This window comes from Hirundo rustica, chromosome 1, assembly GCF_015227805.2.
Source record: "Hirundo rustica isolate bHirRus1 chromosome 1, bHirRus1.pri.v3, whole genome shotgun sequence".
NCBI lineage: Eukaryota > Metazoa > Chordata > Aves > Passeriformes > Hirundinidae > Hirundo > Hirundo rustica.
This window is the reverse complement of record NC_053450.1, coordinates 76,268,786-76,287,727: the sequence shown is the minus strand read 5'-3', so window position 1 is coordinate 76,287,727 and position 18,942 is coordinate 76,268,786. Positions and strand designations below refer to the sequence as shown.

The 18,942-nt window shown below is 39.1% G+C and overlaps 1 protein-coding gene across 1 annotated transcript in view; it reads left to right on the top strand.

Annotated features, from left to right (window-relative positions):
* The window catches only part of MYO10 (myosin X), a 163,737-nt gene that overhangs the window by 143,258 nt on the left and 1,537 nt on the right, over window positions 1–18,942 (top strand). Inside the window, exons 28-40 of the mRNA XM_040064682.1 lie at window positions 2,211–2,306; window positions 5,662–5,755; window positions 6,525–6,580; window positions 8,065–8,207; window positions 8,623–8,817; window positions 9,900–10,057; window positions 11,344–11,467; window positions 12,445–12,742; window positions 13,456–13,663; window positions 14,247–14,383; window positions 15,181–15,301; window positions 17,767–18,219; window positions 18,584–18,775. Of these exons, the coding sequence (XP_039920616.1) occupies window positions 2,211–2,306; window positions 5,662–5,755; window positions 6,525–6,580; window positions 8,065–8,207; window positions 8,623–8,817; window positions 9,900–10,057; window positions 11,344–11,467; window positions 12,445–12,742; window positions 13,456–13,663; window positions 14,247–14,383; window positions 15,181–15,301; window positions 17,767–18,219; window positions 18,584–18,775 (2,275 nt within the window). The remainder of the gene's footprint in view (window positions 1–2,210; window positions 2,307–5,661; window positions 5,756–6,524; window positions 6,581–8,064; window positions 8,208–8,622; window positions 8,818–9,899; window positions 10,058–11,343; window positions 11,468–12,444; window positions 12,743–13,455; window positions 13,664–14,246; window positions 14,384–15,180; window positions 15,302–17,766; window positions 18,220–18,583; window positions 18,776–18,942) is intronic.

Sequence of the window (18,942 nt, the reverse complement as noted above, 5' to 3'; positions counted from 1 at the left end):
CAGTCTGGGAAGACATTGAGTGCCCTGCCTACAAATTGTGTGAATGCAAGGAGAGTGTGAGTGGTGAGGTTAGTGAAAGCGAGTGTTGTCCTTAGTTGGCTCTCTCTTAAGTCTAGAGGGTGCTCCAGAGCTAAGCCACTGCCAAATACTTCAGAAAATGCTGCTGTAATGAACCCAGCTATGCTTTCTCCCAGACTAGAGGCCCTACTTAGTCTGTAATGATTCCCAAGGCAATCTGGGGCATGTTGCCAAATAGCTTCAGGCAAACCCAGAATGAAGAGGGTGGAATTAATAGGCCCCGAGTATATTGCAGTTCACATGGGTCAAAGCTGAATCTTCTGTATGTATTTAGATTTTTTTTCATGCTTTAAATAATTGTGGTAGTGTAGAAGAGTCTTTAAAATGCATATATTCATTAAAAAAACCCAAGATTACTAAATCTAATAACTTATGCCTTATTAACTGAAGTTCGTTAAGCCTAAGAATTTTACGCTTCCTGAAGCATGCAGAAAAAAAAGTTTTCTACTGGATGGTATTTTTCCTTCTAATCAATTTAGGATTATCTACCTAAATTAAAGTTAGAGTGTGCTAACATCAGTTAACATTAGAGTGTGTTAACATTAGTCTCTTTTCTCTATAAAAGTGTACCTAAGCTTTCATCCAAAGTAGAGAGAAATGTTTCTCTCTACTCAGTTCCACTCTGTGCCTTGTAATCTGCAACTATCCAATTTGTTTGTTACTTTAACAGAGAGCTTAAATTAAATTGAAATCTTTCATTAGTATTTTCTTTGGCAGTCCTGGCTTCAGCCTGATTTCAAGTAGGACAGAAAAGAGTTTCAGTGAGAATCCTGATTTGCTCCTGAAAAACCGATGGGCTGTTCGCAGTCAAGTATATCTCTGAATAGAAGCTGAAGAACCTACCTTTTTTTTAAAAAAACCCACCTTTTAGATTTGACTCTGTCTCATGTACCATAGCATTTATTTAGCATATTTTTCTAATATCAATCATTCTTTTTTGTTGTTGTTACCTCATTGCTTCATTGGCTGTGCCCTATAGGCGTTCTTTGCTGCACCTACCTTCAAGATTGCCAGACAAAGGTTACTGAACCTCCTTTGAACTGTTGGTTCAATCAATGACTATTTGTGTATAAATTAGCTAAAAGAAAGGGTACATGTATTTAAAGAACTGTGTTTCATAAGAAATAAACAATAACTTTTCTAGGTAATATTTACTGAGTATATTCCTAACCTATAGCGCAACTCACGTATTTCACCACTCTCTATTAGAGACCCTAGTCAATTTAAAAAATATCAGACTGATTCACTTGAAACACAGAACAGGGAGGTATACCATTGGATACTGTTACTGAGAGGGAAGGAATAGAACAGAACAAAATTACAGCTTCTTGTATTGATAGCAGATAGATCGTCCTCATGAGTCTGATATGCAGAACTTGCATATATTGTTTATAGGACAGAGATTTATGAGAATAGTATAGCTGATAAGGAAATACAGCCAGTTAAGGAAATAGTAAGCTTCAGACAAATACAGCAAAACTGCAGAAAGGAAATTAAGTTTATTTCTTAAGCTACAGGGAAATCCAATGCCATACTTTACTTCAATTATTGCTAAAAATCTTCACAGTTGTTTTTTATATCAATACTTAAAAGTCCAAACTAGAAATTAGAAATATGTAATTTTTCAGCAAATGAGTGCTCAGCTTTATCTGGAAGTCATGTTTGGAATTGTCTGTGCTGACTCACAACCACACAGAATCACTAATCCAAGTTTTGTTTGCTTTCAGTTTTCAGTCTTCAACAGTTTTCTTTTTAGCACTCAAAAAATCACTTGGTTATGCAGTCAGTTCAGAAATACATCCATTTCTTAATTCAGTTATCTTTGCCTCCCTTGGGGTTTAATAATGCTTTGCTTTTTCTTTAGTTCTTGGTAAAATGGTAACAGAATGGTCAGTTTGGTGACCATTCAGCGTAGTTTGAATATTTGTACTGCGTAAGCAGAAAACACAGCTTTAGTTTGGCAAACTAATACTGGGTCTGATAAATCACATTGTGAGTCTTGCAAATGAACCTGATGAAGACTGACTGCTGCTGTTTTAAGTATCAGTAGTTTGTGAGCTTCTCAGCAGAACAGAATTTTCAATATGTTGATAATTTGTAATGCTCAATCTTGGCGTTTTCCCTTTTTTCAGAGAGATTGTTGACAATACGGGCAAAGAAAATGGTATTGATCTAATAATGAGTGATAGGACCTACCACTTAATTGCTGAATCTCCTGAGGATGCAAGGTATGAAAACCATTTGGCCTATCTTCTTTTCCTTTTCTTTTCCTGTTTGGCCTCTATGCCATTCTGACTTTGGCTTGTCGCTAATTTGTTTCACTACTGTCACAAAATATTCAGGCTGTTTTAAACACGTTACCTTTAACACACTTTTTGAAAGGCTTGCTGAAGAGAAAACCTTGTGGCAGACAATTACTGGGAAGAGTCAGATTGCCAGTGAAAATTTGCCTAGAATTTGGCTGTTACTTATGTGTTCCTAGCAACTTTCTGAAATACAATTTGTCTGTAGAGAGGCAGTCGTTAGCCACTGATGCTTGGCGTGTGTGTTTCTCTGCTGTTTAGCTGCAGTGCTCAAATCAATATTTGAGACCCTGTAGTCTGCCTGAAATGAAGCATTTTGGGGATCTGTTTATTTAAGCAGAACCTAAAATTTTTTCAGATAGAAGTTGTTATGCAGTGACTGTATTTTAGAGCAAAAGCATATTGATGTAAGAGGAGTGTGTAAGAGAGTGCTTCCCTTTCTGCATATTTAAAAGGGGTCATGCTTTTGTTGCTAAAGGATCCATATCTAACCATGGGGGAGGCAGGTGGGTGAGGAGCAAGTTTGACTTGTCAGATCAGTTGTAGATCATCTTTAAAAAAAAAAAACAAAAAAACCCCATGCTACAGTTCATGGAAAATAATATGCTTGCCTATAAAAATCAAGCATTTAAATAAAGTTAACTTAGTAATCAGGGCTTATTACGCATTGCCTTGCTGCCCCAAGGCCAGAATATAGCATGTCTTTGTCAACATCACTTGAGTTACTCTGCTCAGAAGCCTCCAAAGTTCTTTTGTATTCTGTTCTTTGCAAAGGTGGAATGCCTTCCTATATCACAGGACCCTGAGTACAGATGTAGGTGTAGCAATGCAAAATCCATCCTCATGTTTTTTAGGTATCCTTAAAGTTATCGTTGAAATAACTTAGGAGCTTTCTAACAGTTACTGTTAAGATTCCTTTTGGGATGTAAGCATATTTTAAAATGAAGGCTTAGCTAAAGTCTCTTCTGCCAGACATGTGTACGTGCCTTAGGGACCAATAAGCAATTAGCAGCACATAGACTTGTCTGTTGCCATGCATCTCCTTCATTTCTTTCTTAAAGGTGGTGGAGGAGGAGGCACTATACACTCTTGTTGTGTACCGTATAAATAAGAAACCATCCAGATTAAATTACCTTTTACCAGTGTATTTCCTGTTTCTTTTTTCTCACTCATCCCAGAAGACTTAATGAGGTAGATGTGTAAGGATTTGCAAACAGGCTTAAGTCAAAGTCTTAACAAAGCATTTTGAAAAGTGAACTATGAATCACAGTGTTTGAAAAAATATTTTGTACATGGGCTAAATCAGGATCTGAGGTTGCTTTTTGTTAAAATTAAGGAAAAAACTAAGAAAAACATGGCACAGGCCCCCAAAGGAGGAGTTGCTACTGTGGAAGAGGTAATGCTTCAGTGGGCAGCTGCTGCTGAGGGCTTGTTCTTTTCAAATCCCTAGCCTTTTTTCCCTATTTCTGTGTTCTGGGACTCAGCTGAAAAACAAAGGAGGTCCTGAGAGGGAAGAAAGCAAAAATAAAGTCTGCCTTTGTCTTTTGCAAAGTGCCGTGATTAATTTCATTTTCATTGTTTACACGAAGAGTAAATGAAATCAAGAAGACTCTGAATTGTTCTTTAAAATGCATCCATAAATTATCAGTAGATGTGCATACAATGCTATGAAGTTTCTTTTTTTTGTTTGTTTGGGGGGGTTTCTGTTCGGCTTTTTTTTGCATTGAAATAGAAGTTTCACTTTAAATACATTTACAATTCCTAAGCCCAGAAGGAAAAGCTGAATTTAATTTGTGGGAACTTTTTGGTAGGTGAGGCTTAGTTTTCTTCAGTTTCTTTGCTTCAGTTTCAGTTTTTCTTCATCTGGTGGTTTCTCCTCTCTAGATGACAGCTTTTCTCCTTTTTTTGTGGCATTGCCACACATCTAGCAAAGTGTTAAGTATGACCTCTCTGTGGGTGTCTCTGAGTCTTAAAAAAATAATCAGAACTAAATATGTTCTCATCTGCTTTATGGTTTGGCGCTCTCAATCTTTGTTTTTCTTCATTGCTTGCACTGTTTCTAATAAAAGCGTGAGCCAATAGAAAGAATTTAGGATATGACAGTGATGGTACTGCTTGACAGCCTACACATTTTTCTCAAGCTATTTTAGCAGTTCAGTTTCCAGAAATCTACATTTTGGGGGAACAGTTGGCTTCTGAATGCTGGAGTTAAGGAGGCAGCTCTTCAGTGTCCTAGGCAAAAATTCCGTGACTAAAAGCAATTGCAGAAAAGATAACTGCATAATTTAAGTCCAGTAGTCTTGCAGTAGGCTGAGTGTTTCCTCAACCCTGCGGTGGAGGAGACTCTGCAGGAAAGTGAGGAGTCTGTTTTAGAAGCTGGGCTTTTGAGCCCTTTGAAAACTTGGCCCCAGGTGGTTTTCATTAGAATGGCAAATTCATATCTCAAAGAATGGCATTCAGGAACCTGTTGAACAGGCCAAGCTCTGCCCTTAGATTTCAGTGGGATTCCTTAGAGCAGTTGAGCTTTAGCATATACAAGTGCCAGAAGGATAGAGGTTTCCCAGAAGCAGAAGGTGTGGTTGGAATTAAATCCATCTGCAATTGCTGCTCAGGACTAGGGGCTGAAGCGCTGGAAACCTCTCTGCCAGTTTTCTGGTTGTGGATATACACTATGCCACTGGAGTGGCACAAATTTGCTCATCCTTCCAGCAGCTGGATTTTTCAGTGCTCCATAGGGAACAAAAAACTGTAGAGGTATTTGCTTGGGGGCTTTATTCTTTTTTCCCCTCTCAGTTGTGCTTCTCAGTGGACTTGGGTGGTCTTTGCAGAAATGTCACTGGAAGAAGCTGCTACCAGTCACAGCAATCAGTGCAGCACAATTATAATCTGAAGGTTGGGATTCCCATTAAAGGCTTTGTGCGTAGCTAGCAAGGTATTTTATTCCAGATGAAACACGTGGAATGTGTTACAAAGACTCTCCAAGCACTCAGATGTTTCAGTGTGCTTACAGCAGTTTTTTTAGAGATGCCACTTAGTGTAAAAGGTACTTTTTGTCAGGAAGAAGGGTGTGACAGCTTGGATGGGACATCTGGAGGGGCTTGCTTGCACCCACTGTTACTTGAATTGACATAAAGCCTTGATGCTTTTATGCCTGTTGACAAAAGGAATCCTAAGCAATTTCAAAAACCTGCAGAACCTGCTAGATCTCTGCAGAACAAAGGTGACAGAAGGCTTGTGCAGAGCCAAAATTTTACTTACACTGCTGCCTTTCTCTCCCCAGCCAGTGGTTCAGTGTACTGAGTCAAGTCCATGCGTCCACAGAGCAGGAGATCCGGGAGATGCATGATGAGCAGGCAAATCCACAGAATGCTGTGGTAAGTCTGAATCTGAGGAACCTTTCAAACCAAATATTTTTAGAAAACAGGGGCACTGTGGTGGCCACAGCTTCTGAGAGTCACAACCTACCTAAATGTGGTGGTAGCTGTGACACTGGCTAGAGCTTCCACATCCTTGGTCCTGTAGCTGTACAAGGAGAGAGTGTGGCTTCTGATTCTCCTCCTATCATTCACCTTGGTGAAAAACTACTTGGTTTTGGGGGTGATTTTTTCTTGTCCACTTCCCTATCACATCATAGTGTAAGCTTGATTTTGAAATTTTGCAAATATACTGTTAATGAGTAAGTTAAAAAACCAAGAGTTAAAAATTGGAGGTTTCTCTGATCCTGCCTTTATCATTCTGTACAACATACATTGGTAATTAATAGAATACATTTGGAACCTAATATCAAGGAGATGAGAACAAAATCTTCTGCTTAATGGCTTTAGAAGTTTCTTTTGAGAGGATGCCATTTATATTGGGGTGGCAGTTTTCAGTGAGAAATTCAAGCATGTTCGGAAGCATAGAAAAAAGCAGGTTTTGAGCTGCCTCCATCCTAACTACAAATAATCTTTTACTGGATCTATTCATCCAAGTCCTTCAGTTTTCCTCTCAGCAGTTTTAACGGTTAGGAGAAACTGATGCCCAAACCTGCAGTTCATTTTGCTTGATCAAAGCTGCTGCTACTTTCCTGTCTCTCAGAAGAATACTGTGAGTAATGTAATAGTGAATGTCTTCCTCATTTTCTGGTTGGATATTTGTTTGTAGGGTACACTCGATGTAGGACTAATTGATTCTGTATGTGCTGCTGACAATCCAGATAGGTAAGTCAGAACCATGCCTGGTGACTTTCTTTTTCTTCTGTCTTTAACCAAAATCAGGCACTTACTACTTAAGCCTCTATACTCTGCTGGCCAACCATGTATTAAAGTGATTCATTATTGCCTCCTTTTTCATAGCACTAAACACCATGTTAAAATGTGGAATAAGAATGATTGTGCATTTTGGGGGGGCTTGTAGCTGGAAGATTAAATATTTCTTTCATTTATACAAGTAATGCTCCTGAAAAAAAAAGAATAGCTGATTTTTGAGTTCCTTCATTATGTAGTAGGCAAAAAAAAAAAAAAAAAAAATTAATTTTTCTTTTTGTTCAGCCTCTTCTTCATGAATGTTGTATTCATCAGGGATGAAAATAATGCCCCCCGAATAAAAATGTCTTATCACAAAGAAGCCAGTGCAGCATAAGAACAACAAAAATGTGGGGTTATTCTTAGTTCTTGAACTACTAATCGTGTATAGGGAAATAAAAAGTAATCTGGGTTCAGACTACAACTAGTTTATAAGGTTACTGGATGCAGGTGTTATTTGAACTATAGGGGCTCACTCCAGTTTCTCCTCATCGTGTACATGTGCAAAACAGCTGGTTTTAAGTTAGTGATTTGTCCTTGGCCTGCCAAAACACTGATACCAGAAGTAACAGTGAATTTACAAGCCCAGGTTTCCTAAGCAATACAACGCAAGTGTCCAGAGCTTTCCCAATTTTAAATTACCATTTCTCCTGCATTAAGTTAATGCAATAAGTTAAGCATTTCTCTTGTAAGCATTTTCACATGGATTTTTTTTAGTCTTGTGTGGGCATTTTATGTTATGTTTTGGGGGTTTGCTCCAGATGAAAAAATGAATGGTAAAGGGTTAAAGCAAGCACTGTAGGCTGAGGAACCTGCCTGTCTGATCCAGAGAGCCATCAGCACACTTCTCTTGGGCTAGTTCTTCATGCTTCAGTGAATCCTGGTGTAGGACTGGGTAAAAGCCAGACTCATTAAAAATAGATTGTATTCTCTGTGAATTGGGCTGCACTGCATTAAAAATAAAAGAATCCATGTTCACACGCTGCTTTACTGTAGACCTTTGTATACTGTGGTTTGTTTTAGCTAATGTAGCTGCTGACTGAAGCAGACACTCTAAATAGATCTCACCCTGAAACAGTTCTGATTCACATGCAAAGCTGATTAAAGTTTGGAAGTTTTTCTCACCACAGATTTATTTTGAGATATGACAAGTTGCAATTTGATGTGAACTTTCCCACCATTCATAGCCCGTGCATTTTGGTGTGACTGTAACATAACTGAGTCTTTTCAAATGCTTCATTTTTTTCTTTAGGTGATAACTAAATAATGCATTAGAGGTGGACCATATTTGTCTGGATAGAAAATGCAAACAATGAACAGTTTTTATGGTTATGGGGGGTGACATAAACAGTATGTGTGCTGATTATAAAGACTCTTTCAATTTTCGTTTATTTTCATAGACCTAATTCATTTGTGATCATCACTGCTAATCGTGTTCTTCACTGTAATGCTGACACTCCTGAAGAGATGCATCACTGGATAACCCTGCTCCAGAGGTCAAAGGGGGACACTAGAGTGGAGGGACAAGAATTCATTGTGAGGGGTAAGAAATGAGTGGGGCCGTAAAAACTAAATAACATCCATTATGCTTTGAAGAGATTGTTCCCACAATACAATGTGGGTAACATGCCAACATGATTAGTGTTGCAGCCTTATCTTTGCGTGGTGGACTTTCCTCACAAATTAATACAGCAGAAATTATATTCTTGCTGTGTGCCATGTAAGAAAACGCTGTTACGATGACAGAAGCGTTTTGATAAGTTGACAAGATAATTCTTCTACTGAAACATCAAAATCAAAAGATTTTCACATTAATTTTATCTTTATAATTCCATTTTTTGAGAATTTTACTTGATGTTGTTTCATATGTGAGCTTATCGATTCACACAGCGGTTTTGATGCTGTTGAAAGTATACAACTAACTTTTAGCAACCTCCTTCAAATTGTGTCCTTAACAGGGTGGCTACACAAGGAAGTAAAGAACAACCCAAAGATGTCCTCATTAAAACTAAAGAAGCGTTGGTTTGTTTTGACGCACAATTCTTTGGACTACTACAAGAGTTCAGAGAAAAATGCTTTGAAATTGGGTACACTGGTCCTGAACAGCCTCTGCTCAGTGGTGCCACCTGATGAAAAAATCTTCAAAGAGACAGGTAATTGTTTGCTCTTGTTCAAGTATGCCTTCTGTCCTTCTAGCTAGTAATACAAGAAACAACGCATAAGGATATTTCAAATGGATTATTATGGGTGCAGTTCCATGAACAGATCTGGTTCCCAAGCCACTGAGGTGTTCTACAGGGAATTGCTGGGTGAAAAACAAAGGTAATGTACAGAGGAGTAAAATTTGTTCTCACCAACATTCAGATTATCACAGACTGACACTGCTGCCAGGTTAGTGTAAACATGCTTACACATCAAAGACCTGGGGAAAGACATGGGTAGCACTCCCCTCATACATCATTTTATGTGCTGAGGAACTATGAGGGCCAACACTGGAGCAGGTATAGGGAGATGCAGAGTAAGAGTGCAGTTTGTGGTAACCTACATACTACACCTGAGTCAGCTCCACTGTGCACTTTCAGAACTGGTTTTCAGTTCAGACGCGTCTGAAGCTCAGAAGCGTCTGTTTGCAAATGAGAAGCATTATTTTGTATTATCTCATTGGGGTCACTGACACTTCAAAGAGGCTTTCACTAGTGAAAAGATGAAACACATCTCCTTTTACCGAATCTGTTTAAAAAAAAGCCTATACAATGATGCAGAGAGAATTTGAACTGAAATGCTCTTCCTGTCATAGTTTCCACCTCATTGGTGTAAAATTAAAGACAGAGGACGTAGTTTGTGCTTTATGCCTGTTTGTACGTGTGCCGCAGACCATGAAAGACTCTGGTGTACAAAGCAAGTCTGTCTCAGATTTTCCTGTTACAGACAGGACTGGAGAAGTAGGGCCCACAAGCTACAAGGACCTAAGAGTATTCCACAGTATTAACACTGTTGTCTTACAGTGATTTTTACTAAGATTACTGGTTAAAACGGGGGGCTGCATGATGCATAGTTGTAGTCTGAGGCTTCTTTAAAGGAGAAAATCTCCTTTAATACCACAGGATCTGTATTATGATACTTAATAACTCACACAACTTCAGTTCCTGAAAGACTGCCAGCATGATCCAGGATGCAGTGCTGTGTGTCTGCTGGGCTGCAGCTTGTGTGATGACCAGTTCTGCTGTTGTGCCAGGTTACTGGAACGTGACCGTGTACGGACGCAAACACTGTTACCGGCTCTATACGAAATTGCTTAATGAGGCGACCCGCTGGTCAAGTGCCATCCAAAACGTGATTGACACAAAGGCACCCATTGATACTCCAACTCAGCAGCTTATTCAGGATATTAAGGTAGGCACAAGCAGGATGGTGTGGGGTGAGAAAGAATGGTTCCTTAAATCTTTGTTTTGGCTTTGCCATATTGGGTAATAAAGCAGAAAATTACGTTTAATTACACAGTGACATGGACTAAAATTGTGAAACCTGAATGTATTCTCTGACCTGATAAAGGAATTTCTGTCTAAACAGTAGAAGAGCAAACTTTGAAGTGCGGCTTGGAGGGCAAGAGGGGCAACTTCTTCCATTAAAACAGTAACAAGTTTTACTGGTTTGTGTAACTTGACAGACATGGCTACACATGGCAGTAGAGCACATTGTGCTGTGAGTTTGCAGGTGTGTTTGACTCGGTCCACAGTGAGCAGCACACCAGGATATGGACTAAACAGCTCTTCTTTTCTTTTTTTTTTGTAATAATAGTCCCTTTCTTTTTTTTTTGATAGCATGGGCTAAGCATCTCATATCTCCTGTGTGATGAGAAAAACATTCAATTAATGATTACTGTTTTATGATCTCATTGGAGACAGTGCATTCACAGCCAGAGAATGTCCTTCTGGAGCTTTTTGCTAATGTGCATTTATGAGAGAGGATGATGATGATTCTCACTAGAGACCAAAGAAATAGGCAAGAGGGGAGAACTGCTATTGACCTATTCCCTTAGAGAGTGCCACCTCTTCTCTCATGGAAAAGAGGTATTAAGTTCTCAGTTCCAAGATTTTGAATGCTGTTCTTCAGAGCAGGAGAAATACATGTAATTCAAGACTGATAGAAGACAGTGGTCACACATCTATCAAACTTAGCCTGAGAAGAATGGTAAGAGCAGTATTTGGATGTCAGAGTGGGTGCACCAGGTTTACAGCAGCACTTTGGACTATTTTGTTTGGTAGCTCAGGCAGTTTCTAACTGAAAGGCCAATTAGTTGTGCTGGAGAAATACTTTTAAATAAAACTTGAATACAGATGTCGTATTTCCCATTATGAATTACTGGAGTAAAAATGAGTATAAAATGAAAACACACTTCAGAAATCGTTACGATACTTCATTTTGGTGTCCTGCAGCTCTGCTGTAGTTTGTTTCTTTGCACAGATAAAGCAAGGTTATCCAGGGCCTGAGGTTAGCAGGTACTGAGCATTCATAGCCCACAGCATGCCATGGCAGCCACAGCACCCACAACTGCATTTTGCACCAAATAGTGTTGGTAACACTGATTGCTCAGTTTTTATAACCAACCTAAGGGCACAAAGCATTGCATTATTCTTAAAGCTGGACCCCAAATCTTGGTTTTTTTCTTACCCCAATAGGAAAACTGCCTGAATGCTGATGTGGTTGAACAGATTTATAAGAGGAATCCTATTCTCCGTTACACTCATCATCCGTTGCACTCACCATTACTGCCACTGCCATATGGGGACATCAATCTAAACCGTAAGTTTTACAATAATAGAACCACTTTTCCTTATGAAAGACTAAACCAGAGGATGGAATTTTTAAGTCTGCAGTCAAGTAATGGTGGCAAAATACATGTTTTTAATACAAATAGCCAAGTTTCCCTGTTCTCTTTTGAGAATATCAGTTCGCCTAGCATAGAGCCATGGGCTTGTGGCGTTCCTGCAGGAGTGTTACAGAAGGGAAGGTTGCTATTGCTTTCAACAATACAGCTAAGAAGACTGAGTTTGAAAAGTCTTGCACTGAAATAAGCAACTAAACCAGATTCACCCAGTCTCCTTGAATCATATTCTCCTCATCAAATTATTGTTGCTTCCTACCCCATGTAGGAAGCTGCAGCAGCCACAGCTTTCAATTGTCAGCTGTATTTTTTATCAGATGGGACAGAAAGCCTTGTTTATGAGAAATTACATTTATGAGTGTACATGGTTTTAAAAAGTAATGCTTTGTTTAGTCCTGAAATTAGTGTAATCATCTCTTTCAACCCTCTTGATTCAAACACTGATTTAGAAGTCTCTTTTGAATGAATGGTTCAGAGCTATTGATGATTGTGAACGTGGTGTCTTTAAAAAGGATTTGCTTACCTTAGTTTGCAGCTGGATATTAAAAAAATATTACTCAGACCACAAGTTTCATCCTTGGGAGAAGGGTGGGAGGTTAATAAGGAGTGTGAATGGCACTTCAGCAGTGTGACTTGCTCTGAAAGAAAAACTACATCATAAAAAAAACAATCAGTCAAGATACAGCTTTTCAGTTATTCATTTTGGAACAAATCTTGATAGCAAATTAACTCATAAAATGAGTTTGCATCATACATTTGAACTGGAAAATATAGATTCTAATATCCTGCATAACAAGGGTCACAGAGTAGCATTAAGCGATTTCCACATCAAGCCTGAGTGCTTTTTCTTTCATATCTCAGTCTAAGCACATTTCTCCCAATATTTCTTTTCTAGTGCTGAAAGACAAAGGCTACACAACTTTGCAGGATGAAGCCATCAAGATATTTAATTCTTTACAGCAGCTGGAGTCTATGTCTGATCCCATCCCTATAATCCAAGGTATCCTCCAGACAGGACATGATTTACGACCTCTCCGAGATGAGCTCTACTGTCAGCTCATCAAGCAAACCAATAAAGTGCCTAACCCTGGGAGCGTGGGGAACCTCTATAGTTGGCAAATACTCACCTGCATGAGTTGCACATTTCTGCCCAGTCGCAGCATCCTCAAATATCTCAAGTTTCATCTCAAAAGGTGAGAACCTTTGATCTACCAAAGCACCACAACTTATAACAGTGTTTAGGTATCTAGAAGTGAGACTTAAAGATGTATTCACTTAGCAAACTGGCTATGCCAAACAGTGACTGTAAAAAGAAAATGTTATAGGAAAATCGTATGTGAGTTGGTCTGGATGGAATTACACACATTTGAAGAATCAAGCAAAATGCCACAAAGCTGAATGCACAGTATGTTAATGTTGGCAAAAGGGGCATTTCCTGTAACTGTATAAACTTTAATGACTTTCAGCCCATATCTCCAGGTCCTATTCCCAACTGTCCAAACCAACCTGTTAAAAATTCTTCAACCTGCTTACCTAAGTTTTATAAGACACGCATCATGCACATAACAGAACAGTATCATGTTTAAAGATGTATTTGAGGTACAAACCTGTGATTCCAAATCTGATTTTAAATTATTAGTGAACGTTAAATAATAAATCATTGTTGACAGTTCAGCATTAACCAGAATGTGGAGTTCCTCTTGCTGTGATGCAATGGAAGAATGCAGAGTGTGTCATTAGGAAAGTTAGTCCACCAACAAACTCAATAATTTAAAAGCTTTGTCTGTACTTGGAGCATGTCAATTAAATAGTGTACTGGATACAGAAATACTCTCAAGGGAAAAAAATTCTCAGATAAGCAAACTTCACAGACTGGCAGCTTAAAGTAATAAGTTTTGTCCCACAGGGTTCGTGACCAGTTTCCAGGAACTGAAATGGAGAAATACGCACTCTTTACTTACGAATCTCTGAAGAAAACCAAATGCAGAGAGTTTGTGCCATCGCGAGATGAAATAGAAGCACTGATTGGCAGGCAGGAGATGACATCCACAGTTTATTGCCATGGTGGGGGCTCCTGTAAGATTACAATCAACTCACACACTACAGCTGGAGAGGTGAGAAGTGGTGCCAGAATGTCTTGGAACAAAATCAGCGTGTCCCTTAACATGCCAGTCCCAGACAGCAGTAGTGTTATACTTTGGAAGCACTGGGGCTTTCTGTGCCAATCTCTCCTTTCCGGGAAGGAAAGGCTTCCAGTGCTGTCCCTCCCTGCAGCATGTTCTGGGGAAATCCCTGCCATAAAAACTGTCTTTGTGCTGCAGAGGGTTACCCAACTGTAGTTTCTTCTTACAGGAAGAATTACAGGAAAGACTAAGCAACTAGGCAGAGAGCGTTATTGGAGAAACTTCAGTAGTCATTGGCGTGTATGAGAGCCAAGCTGCTTCCTGAAACTGGAAGACTCTTGATGAGTTGGTGAAATACAGGGGGTTATATCTGGCCAGGAGATAGCACATACATATTCTGAAAGAATAAAAATTACAGTGGAATTTGACAACAATTAATAATGCTGATGCGGACAAGTTAATAATGTTTTTAGCCTAATGTAAAACTTAGCTCTAATTTTTTTCTAAGTATCTGTCTTACTCTGTGGTACTGTTTTTCCATGCTATGGTTTTTTCATGTGCTCTTTTTGACTAGGTGGTTGAAAAGTTGATTCGTGGCTTGGCCATGGAGGACAGCAGAAATATGTTTGCTTTGTTTGAATACAATGGAACTACTGATAAAGCAATTGAAAGCAGAACCATTGTAGCTGATGTCTTGGCAAAGTTTGAAAAGTGAGTATACCTCTCTTTCTCTCTTCACTCTAATAAGTAGCAATTGAATAAATTTCCAATGCCAGTAATGCTGAATTTTCTCTTTGACTTCCTTGTTTGTGATGATGCAGCTGAATTACACATGTGGCCATTTCTGGAACAAAAGGATCTCTTTTTCAGTTTTCTTAAAAGACTTAACAGCCACCTATCCACTGTTGTTGATTTTCCTCTCTCCTGACACCAGTAGAGTAGTATTTCTCATCACTATTTCCACATTTTCTTTTCCACCACTCCAATTTTTTTCCACTATTACTAGCAACATGGCTGTGAGAACTGACCTCCAGGCAAGTCCAGTGCCATTCTGACTGTTTACCTAACTTCACATGGAAGTCAGCACAGTACAGCTCACAACATTTCTCTTACCAGTAAAATTGAAACCGTCCATAGTGCTGTAGTAAGAAAATGTGATACAAGCCTAAATACCCGTTTGTCATCCTTACTTTTTATGCATGGCAATCAGCCCCCTTTATCCACATAAAAATGGGGGGGAAAAGGAATGTTTCATAACAGGACTTAATAATGTGGCTTTTATTAACACCTGACTTATCTAAAAATCATCATTTATTAAGAGAAGATGGGTTAGAAACTGTTGACTTGAGAACTGAGTCAACATTTGTCCTTGATTTTGCTGTAGGTTCTAAATACACAGACACACATAAAGCAAAGTTCAGCTGATGCCTTGCTTAGATTTCACAGGTGGCAATTTAGAAAAGAGTTTGATTTCACAGATCTGATCTCTCTCCCTCTTAACGGTGCAGGCTTGCTGCCACTGCTGAAGGTGGGGAGATGCACTGGAAGTTCTACTTCAAGCTCTACTGCTTCCTGGACACAGAAAACGTCCCAAAAGACAGTGTGGAATTTGCTTTTATGTTTGAGCAGGTAAAGAACAAAGGTTCTGTTTTGAGGTACTTTTAAGAGGAGAAAAAAAGCAAGAGATCTAGGCAGCACAGAGAGTTTTGATTTTGCTTCTGTTCAACTAAATGCACTAATACTCAAGCATCAAGAGCAAAGGAAGTGTTTCAGTGGTCAAAATAGGCCTGTCCTGACCTGAGTGAAGCATGTATGGTCTCTCTAGTGTTATGTTTCTTACTTCTGCATTACTTGTCAATTGCTTTCTGTATAGTGGTAGAAAAATGGATAACTGGATCTAAGCTGCATAAAAAAGAATAGCACTTGTTTTTAATTTTCCTTTTCTTAAACCGTTTTCTGAAGAAACTGTAAGAAATAAAGTGAAAAAAAGTGTAACTGGCAACAAATTAATTAATAAGAGACTCCTGCTGGCAACTGTACAGAACTAATTGAGCAATAGCTTTTCATCTTTTAAAAAACTGATCGTTTCAAAGGTACCATAGCACAATAGTCCAGTCTCAGCAGTAACAGTAAGACAGCTGTGATGAACAGAAATCCACTTAGTGAACAAGCTGAGCTCGGAATGAGGCTCCGCTGCAAAACATAAAATAAGTTAAATTGACTTCTAATGAAAATTAAATGCATCAGCAGCTGGATTTCTGTTACATCAGTCCCTGTAGGTACTCAGAAACTCACTGATGGCATTTATTACTGTTGATTGATCTTATCCTGTTCTCCTATATTGCAAATGATTAAAAATTCTTCCAGTAGTAAGCTTCTTCCAGTGGACACTAGACAGATCAAGATTTCTATATAGGGTTAAGATTTCTGGCTCTGCAACACCAAGACACTGACATTCTGTTGGTAAACAAGACTGATGGGATCAAGAACTGACGTACCTTAATTTTCATACATATGAAGGGTTTTCCCCTTCTGCATCTTCCCTGTAATAGAGTATTTCTTTCTTGTTCAGTTTAGGTTTTAAGGCACCATATTACATCACAAGTCCACCAAAAGTCTCCTTCCAGCACCTACTACTGCAGCTCGGTCCAGAACTGTTTATTGTTGGCTGAAGGATCTGAGCAGTAGGTTGCCTTGATTTGGCTTAGAAGCACGGCCATTCTGTCTGTCTGTTGTTACCTCTAGAGGAGTCATCCAGTGCCTCTGTTTGGGATGAACTTCAAACAGCAAGAAGAAAATCTGTGAGAACTCTGCATACAATCTGCTACGTTACGTTATTGGCTTAAGAGGCCGACTCATGCAGTTTTCTGTATGAACAGCTAAAACAAGCACATTTGCTGAAGCAGATTGTTTTCATGGAGCATTCTGTGCTGACTACTGTTTAGCCAAACACTTTATGTCGTGCCAAACCCAGTAGCATTTGTTATAAAGCATGACATTCAATCCCTACCAGCAATATTACAGCAATAACTTGAAGAGGTAACATTACATTCTAACATTACATTCTAACATCAATTCTGTTCTATTTTTTCTAATTATCTGCTTTTGATGTCAGTCATCAACTTTTTTCAGACAATTACGAAAATTCCCTTCTGTCATCAGTTTTAACTCTGCAGTCTCCATTATTTTAAAGTCTGAATCCTTTAATAGTCATAAGGCACTGAAGAAAATCTTTTAGTTCTTCTTCCTCATTAAAATACTGTCCTTCCATTTCTAAAAGACAGCTCTTTTCTTCTGCATGTGTACAATCTCAGGTAAACCATTTTGCATATTTAAAGGCACACTTTGTACACCTAGACAAACTAGTTGTTACTTAGCTGTGAATTATCTCTGTGTGTTTACTAAACTTGAAATTCCTGGATCCCCAGACGCAATGCGTGTTTGTTTCCTCTACTACTGTCATATGAAAGAAAGCATCTAGGTGCTGCACATTACCACAGGTTTGAATGAGTGTGCAGAGAGCTGGGATTTGGAAGAGTCTTGGTTCAGAATCTCATCCCTGATGCTGTAGATTTTGTACTAACTCGATTTTGTACTAACTTGATTTGGGATCCATTGAAGATGTATTATTTCCCCTCAGTAAAATTACAAAGCTCTCCTAGAGCTTGGCTGGAAACATCAGTTTTCACAGCCAGATTATTGACAGCAGTAAAAAAATCTGGAGACCTGTTTCTTCCTGATGCCCTTGAACATAGGTGGCTTCTCCTCAATCAGATGTTTAGATCCTGTTTTCTCCCCTTTACATTTTATTTTCCTTTTTCGTAGTTCAGTTTCTCTTAGATATGGGAGTTCACTAAAAGTCGTCCTAGTAAAAGTAATTCCCGTTTTGCAGATTCCTCAATTGCCTTGCCGTTCTTCTGGTAAACCCAGTCTTATCTAGCTTAAATTTGCCAAGAGATTTACCCCATTTGATTTATTTAATGGATCATTTATTTCAGGTCCTGGGGTTGCCTGGGAGTAAATCTACTCCCCTTGTTTCTCATATTTCTTTCAAAGGCTGCTTTATAAAAAGCTACCTTTTTTGCCCTTGATAGGCTCACGAAGCAGTGATTAAAGGACATTATCCTGCTCCTGAGGAAACCCTCCAGGTCCTTGCAGCTTTGCGTCTTCAGTACCTTCAGGGAGATTACACTGTGCACACCACCATACCAGAACTGGAGGAAGTCTATCCCTTGCAAAAGCTGAAGTCTAGGATTACACAGTCGACCAAAACATTTACCGCATCAGAGAAGGCCGAGAAGAAACGAGCCAGCTTTCTTGAAGGAACACTGCGGAGGAGTTTCCGCAGTGGCTCTGTCAGCAAACAGAAGGTTGAGGAGGATCAGATGTTAGACATGTGGGTCAAAGAGGAAATCTCAGCTTCCAGGACTAGTATTATTGACAAATGGAAAAAACTCCAGAGGATGAATCAGGAGCAGGCCATGGCAAAGTACATGGCTTTGATTAAGGAATGGCCTGGCTATGGTTCAACACTCTTCGACGTAGAGGTAAGACCGTATGAACATTCAAACTACTGCTTACACTGTATAGGTGATGATTTCATTCCAGAGCAGTGAAACCATAAATACAGTATCACAATGCTCAGACAGCTGATGTAATAAACTTTGAGCTATTAAAAGCCTAGTCCCATTGGCAAGCACTGTAGCTATTTAAATCTACCAGTTAACCGTAAAATAGAGGGACAGAATGCTATGAATAGACTAGTTGCGAAAAAGTATAAAAGGCTCCATTTGAAGAGGGACAAAAAATATGCACTTTTTAACAGATGGTTATAGATAAAAATATCAACAGTAAGTGTTTTGTGGCTCCCACTGTTCCCCTTGCTGTTAATTTACATTTTTTTTTCTCTAGTGTAAAGAAGGGGGATTCCCACAGGAGTTGTGGCTTGGAGTCAGCGCTGATGCAGTTTCTGTCTACAAGCGTGGGGAAGGAAGGCCTCTGGAGGTGTTCCAGTATGAACATATCTTGTCTTTTGGTGCTCCACTTGCCAACACCTACAAGATCGTGGTGGATGAAAGAGAACTGCTTTTTGAAACTAGTGAGGTAAGAACAAGGTAGTTTTGTTACCATGTTCTTCTTGTTCCAATAGCCAGGCCACTCAGTAATTCAAGTAAGGGCTATAAATGTTAGAGATTTGTTCAAGATCCCTGTAAAGCAAAAGGGAAGACAGAATGACGTGGATAGAAGTGCTGAGTATTTTTATTTGTTTA